Source organism: Amblyomma americanum, chromosome 3, assembly GCF_052857255.1.
Source record: "Amblyomma americanum isolate KBUSLIRL-KWMA chromosome 3, ASM5285725v1, whole genome shotgun sequence".
NCBI classification, from domain to species: Eukaryota; Metazoa; Arthropoda; class Arachnida; order Ixodida; family Ixodidae; genus Amblyomma; species Amblyomma americanum.
Genome location: NC_135499.1, coordinates 108,750,957 through 108,756,956, shown reverse-complemented (window position 1 = coordinate 108,756,956; position 6,000 = coordinate 108,750,957). Strand labels below are relative to the sequence as shown.

At 49.9% G+C, this 6,000-nt stretch overlaps 1 protein-coding gene across 1 annotated transcript in view; it reads right to left on the bottom strand.

Annotated features, from left to right (window-relative positions):
* Positions 1-3,618, bottom strand: part of LOC144123220 (uncharacterized) — a 10,513-nt gene extending 6,895 nt beyond the window's left edge. The window contains exon 1 of the mRNA XM_077656092.1: positions 3,563-3,618. Within this exon, the coding sequence (XP_077512218.1) occupies positions 3,563-3,589 (27 nt within the window). The 5' untranslated portion in view covers positions 3,590-3,618. The remainder of the gene's footprint in view (positions 1-3,562) is intronic.
* Positions 3,619-6,000: the final 2,382 nt, after the last annotated feature.

The following is a 6,000-nucleotide window of genomic DNA, read 5'->3' as shown; positions in this document are numbered from 1 at the left end:
AAATGTGATGGTATACATTCCGATGTCGATGCAGGCACAGTCACGACTCCTGAGGTAATAGGGTTTTGAGATAACAATAGCCATGTAAATAAATCTGCGGTGGAAATTAGCAAAGAATGATTGGAAGATTCGTTTCACAAAAACAGAGAAGTGACAAAGTAAAAAGTATAGGGAGATGTATTTAAATTGCGAATTTTAATAACTTACGACAAAGTTAAACAAAAGTAAAGGGAAAAAAGCTGAGCATGGCGGCAACTCCCATCACTCCGTTTCAAAGGTGACGCTCCTACCTTCCGTCCTTCCATCCATCCATCCATCCGGATCTGCGTTAAGTTGTTCGCAGGTCACCGCGTGATTCCTGCGTCCCCGCACGGCCTCACTGCGCCTTAAAGGGACACTGAGGAGAACCCTATCAAATTTTTTTTTCGTTAGCAAAATCTGATAGTTCGGCATTTCATGCCTTTGTTGCTCTTGTCCGGCAGCAAAAGATCCATTTATTTCAAACAAATTTGGATCCGAAGTTCAAAACGTTTTTCCCGCCGCTCCGATTCAAACTCGAGAACTCTTATGACGACACGGAGAACTCTTAACACGTCACAGGACGGAGTGACGTGAAACGTGACGTAAACGGAGACTCCGTGATTTCTGGCAGCTAGCGGTGCGGTCTAGCAGCTGCCGAAATGAAAGCTACACCCGCCGCACGTTGAAGGCATCTATCGGAGGCCGCTACTGTCGCTGTGTTTACGTTTGCATCGGCGTCTTGCAGCGTTGCGATGGATCCCGTTCCCGAACCCGACAACGTATTTCTCGCAAAATCTCCGGCCGGCATTTCAGCGACCTCAGCCCCACAGAGCGTGCGATGCTTTTGAGGGAGCACGGTTAGGTTAAGCGCCGGCGGGTCGTTTCCCCCTTCCTCAGTGAGCAGCCGTTGCAGACTAAATATCATAATCCCAGTGCGGGGAGTCGCGAGGCGCCAGGACAAGATCGGCGCGTTGCGCCCATCGGAGGCTGGCCGGTGCTTTGCGACCAACGGATTGGGATTCCTTGAACGGCGCGGTTGCACGGGGCAGCAGGCGGCGTCGAGGTTTCCCACGGTTGCAAGGGCCAAGTTATTTATTTATTTTATTGCCACAAAAAACAGATAGGTGCTCAAGGGCGGTCGCGTTTAAAGTGGGCGCCTTGAAACTAAAGCCGACGCACGACGCTTCAACGGCTTCCGCTAGATCCAACGGGTCCACTGGATCGGGCTCTCTTGCCCACTTGCATGTACCTTCAGATGTGTACCGTGAATCGGTCAAATTAGCCGAGAGCTCGAAAAGAACAGCTCCGCCCAACTGCCGAAGTTATTTAATTACGTCTCAACGCGAACCTCGCCGCGGACCCGAATCAGTCTGGCCGGGCCGGCGGCGGCTGGCGCACTCGGCGCGAAATAGAGACATGCTCCAAGTCTCCCCGCCAGTGCGGTCCGAGTGCGCCGAAGCCGCCGAACGCGTCGGCGGTCAAGCGCAGTATAGAGGGTCTCGCTTTGGCCGAGGTGACGTCGCCGTGCAGCGCGCGCGCGCGTGTTACGCGGGAGCATAAACGCGTCTTAACAGAGAATGCGCTTAACCGCTAACCAACGTATTCGGTAGCGGCATCTATGGGAGCTACTGTAACCTCCCGCCCACTAACTGAATAAAAGAGAATGCTGTGCCGAGGTGCGGAATAGAACCAGGGCCATTGGCGTTTGAGGCGGAGACGCTACCGCTCCGCCACGACGGCTCAAGCAGCAATTATCAATAAAGGCGCATCTATTGAATGCACTCTTCCGATGCAGAGCTCCGCGCTTTCGCTACGTATATCCTGGCCTAACAGAGCTAAGCCATCAGCCATTTTTCTGAACTGCCTTGTACCTTGTCTCCCGACCCTAATAAACGATTTCCGTTACTTAGTTTGAAGTTGACCGGCACAGCCGGGAATATTTCGCCGGGCGAGCGTGCGGAGACATAAGTACTGCGTTGTACGATTACCGACCATCGTGCCATCAAATTTTTCATCGACCGTGGCGATCATCTGGCAAGCCTTAACAGGTTCCTTCAAAGGTTAACCAGCACTTGAAGCGGCACTTGGAATTCCTCTACTGTACGGCGCTTGTAAATCGAGGCGCGTCAAAAACAAAACAACGGGGCACGCAAAGCTCAGAGACGCGAAGCGCTTTAAAAAATCGAAACTCTCCTGGCCGCCTGTGGTGCCGCCAAGCATCGGTTTTCTTTGCTTCGAACATTCAGGTTACCTTTCGTCTGCCTTCTTTGTGTGACAAAAGTGCACAATCGGTTTTTAAACAAAACTTATTTCAATATTGAACCCATTGATCCCATGGAAGGGCAGGACGACCAGGAGTTGGCAGGAAGGGTGGTGGTGGCTGAAGCCCAGAAAAGCTCATGACGGATGGTGAGCAGGCCACGTGAAGGTCCCGAATCAAAACAGCATCCTCGTCGCCAAAATATGTTTTATCGTAGTAATGATAATTAGCAATGAAACAGTACACGTAGCATACGGTCGAGCCGATCTGTATTCTCCTACCTCGTCGTCTTCTCTCCCCCCATGCGCGCGAGTGCGTGCAGCGCATTTGCCACACTTCATCTTTATCACAACTAGTTAATATGTTTCATCAGTTTTCTGATGCTAGCCGACCCTGGAAATACCATGCCGCGAAAGCCGTTATTTTACCTCAAAAATCCAATTTTTGAAAATTGTCTTCAAGTCTTCCTACTAAGAACGGGTATGTTAAGCTCATTCAACCAATTCACTACGACCATCTCGTCCTATTTGCCTGCGCTCTTTCCCAAATGTGGTATGTCAGTTGTCTGTCGACTGCGACATCATCATGCTCCAAAACAAGACCACTTATGTTTAGATACGCAGTGTTATGTATAATGCGCAACATATTTTTTATGACCTACGACACTGACAACTTACACAACAGTGCTTTCTTCGCCAGCAGCGGTTAAAGAGTACCCGTCATAGTGGCATTAAACGGTCCATTCCTCGTCTGGCTAGTGAAAAGTACAGTACATTCCTTTTTCATTACAATCGAGTACCGTTCTTGCAAGGACTGCTCTGGGAATGAAAAAGCATACAAAACATTTCACAAGATGACCTTTCTTCTGGCTAGTTCCGAAAATTGGAAACAACGGCCACATTTATTATTACTTAACGTGACGCTCACTGCATTACATATGAAGAATAAACATGGGCGCTTCACAGCACTCAAAGCCTCTTACAGCTTAGAAAGCGGATCATTGCGCAGATAGATTGGCCGCGACGCCAGCTGCGAAATATAGTAAAGATAGCTACCTGCGACTGCAAAACAGGGCGACTGGCGCCAAAGCGTTGTAGAGCAAAACCGGTGTGAAAGGAAAGAGTAAATACATGGCTTCGCGGAATGCTAAACTCACAAAATTGGTAAAAACCAAGGGCCTAGCTGCACAGCTTAAAACGTCACTTTCTCACTATCTGCGTAGTGCAAGGAAGTACAGCAAGTAGAATCTGCCAACAGATCGAGAAACTAAGATGAGCTTACCAGACGGGAAGCTCCTGCTGACGCCATCGTAGCTGCTACTTCACTGATCACTCGCAGAAAAATAAATGGACGCCAATGCAGTACGGCCACCGCAGGACATCAGCAGCGCACCCTCGTGGGAACAATACGGAAAAGACGAAGGCAATGATCGTATGTCTTTGTCTTCTGTACTTCGCTAACCGGTTCAGTTTTCTTCCCTGCTACAACGAAGGGTGTGGTCGATATTTTTGTTTTCCAATGCTGTAATATTTCTATTCGGGAATGGATATTAAAAACGCCGCACTCAAACGGACGCTTGGAACGTTCTTTCAAAGCGCACGTCAGCTACCACCGCCAAAATAAAGTGTGCGGACAAACACAATATAAGAGAAAGAAGTGGCTACATATTTGTAAGTTTTAACGATTTTAAATATATTTTAATTACTCATTAAACATATTTTTTCTCCGTACATTTGGTTGGAAAGGACTACGCTTTTATTTAATAAAATGATATGTATGTTCGCGTTTCCTCACAGTAGCGGCCAGCGGCTTTTATGCCGTCCACCTTGACTATTCTGCGGCTTGCTTGTAGCCGGCTGCCGGTTAGTCGCGACCTTAGCCGGCGTATCTCGTCACCTCTTGACTTCGTTGCGTGCGGCTGCTCGCCTTTTATCTGCGTTGTTTTCAAGTGCTTGGCTACTTTTTTTCCTCGTTCTACGTTCTAGTCATCTACGTGTGAGCGCTTGTTTTTTTTCCATACCAGCCATAGTTCTAGTCGTACTTTTTTCACGCTACTGCTTTCGGAAAGACGTGTGGTTCAAGTCGTAGAGCGCACTGCACGCGAGGAACTGGTGCTACGTAAAAAAAAAAAAATGTCAAAGTCAGAACTCCGCTGCTGGCATCGCATTGCAACGGTGGGTTTGGTAGTATGGTAACCCGCCTACAATGAGTGCCTGTAGCAGCATAAAATGTCTGTTTTCCATGCGATCTAAAAAGCACACCTAATTTCGCCGGGAAAGCGAAAGCTTTCCCGGGAAAGCGCCGGGAAACTACTATGAATGCTCTATTTCCGTAGGGTAGTTCTAGGGAAATTGTTCCTTTACGTGTACCTGCTTAGTACATGGGCGTTTTCGTACCCATTCTCCAACATGGGTAACAGCCTCCGAGGCCGGGTTACTAGCCCGTGCATCCTGCCCAACACAGTCGCGGAACGCCATAGCCACTGTGCTACCACGAAGGGTAAGTACCATGGGCTTAAGGGTGCCTTTATGTCTTTAAGGTCCAGCGATTACTGGGGAGAGGTCCTCAATTTCCTGTGGGAAGGTTGTGATGACGCCGCAAGGTCACGTGACCTTGGTTGCCCATCTGCCTCTCGTAGGTTGCTCTCTGGGCTCCCCCTCCTCCACAACGTACGTTTCAAGACAGTGCTCCGCCGATCACCGCCTCCCCCCGCCCCTCCCTCCCGTCTCGGCCCCCTGCCCGCTCCTTTCGTAACACTATGCTGTCATCCTCTGAAGAATCCTAGCAACGTGCCTGTGGCTGATGGCGATGAGGATGACTTCCATGCTGCTATTGCCAGCCCACACGAAGGAACAACTTGACGCCTTCCGGCAATAATGCAATAGATAATCTGTGGGTAGACACGCATAGAAAGTGCCTGCGTGGTATCTGCGCTTTGTTCGGTGCTCCCTGTGATCTGTGTGCTCTGTCCTGGTCGCCCTTGCGTCTGACTAGCCTTCAAGGAACGTAACAACAAAAACATAGGTGATGGTTTGGCTCTGGTTAAACCTGGAGTGACGCGATAGCTACAGCTGGCCGGGTGGAACTTGCTCAGTTTAATTGAAAAGTCACTTTTTCGCCGCTTCATTTCGCTGGACATTCCTTCTTCATGCCACTTGACACGGCGCATGCGCACAGCTGTTGCTGCTCGGTTTCACCGGTGCGCCGCGCCGCCAGCAGCAGCAGCTGCTCCGCACCACGTGGCTGGTCATGCGACCGACCACGTGACAGACCACGTGATCAGCAACGGCATCCGCTCCGCACGACGTGACCTACCACGTGACAGCGTTGCGGCGCAGCCACAGGGTGGCGGCGCCGCCACGCTGAAGGCTCGAAATGATACCGTAATGTAGCTATCGCGAAAAAAGGCGGCAGTGCCATTCACGTCAAAACGGCGGCAGCTACATTTCTTGGGACGTTATTTGTTTGGACCTCCTGGCGGGCAGAATTTAAAACCCAGCTCTCTAAGCGTAAACGCCTCTTTTGCGGCTGGTCGAACGGCAACATAGCTGGAAAGAGCAAGAGAATCAGGTTCTATTCAGAACAGTAATTGGATGGAGTGGTCCACAGTGTCGCTTCAACAAATGAGAGCAAGGAGATATACATGACTGTTCTCTCGGTCAAATGCGTTTACTCGGTCAGTAAATGCTCTGCCACAAGGTGCAGTAGGGTAATGTCCA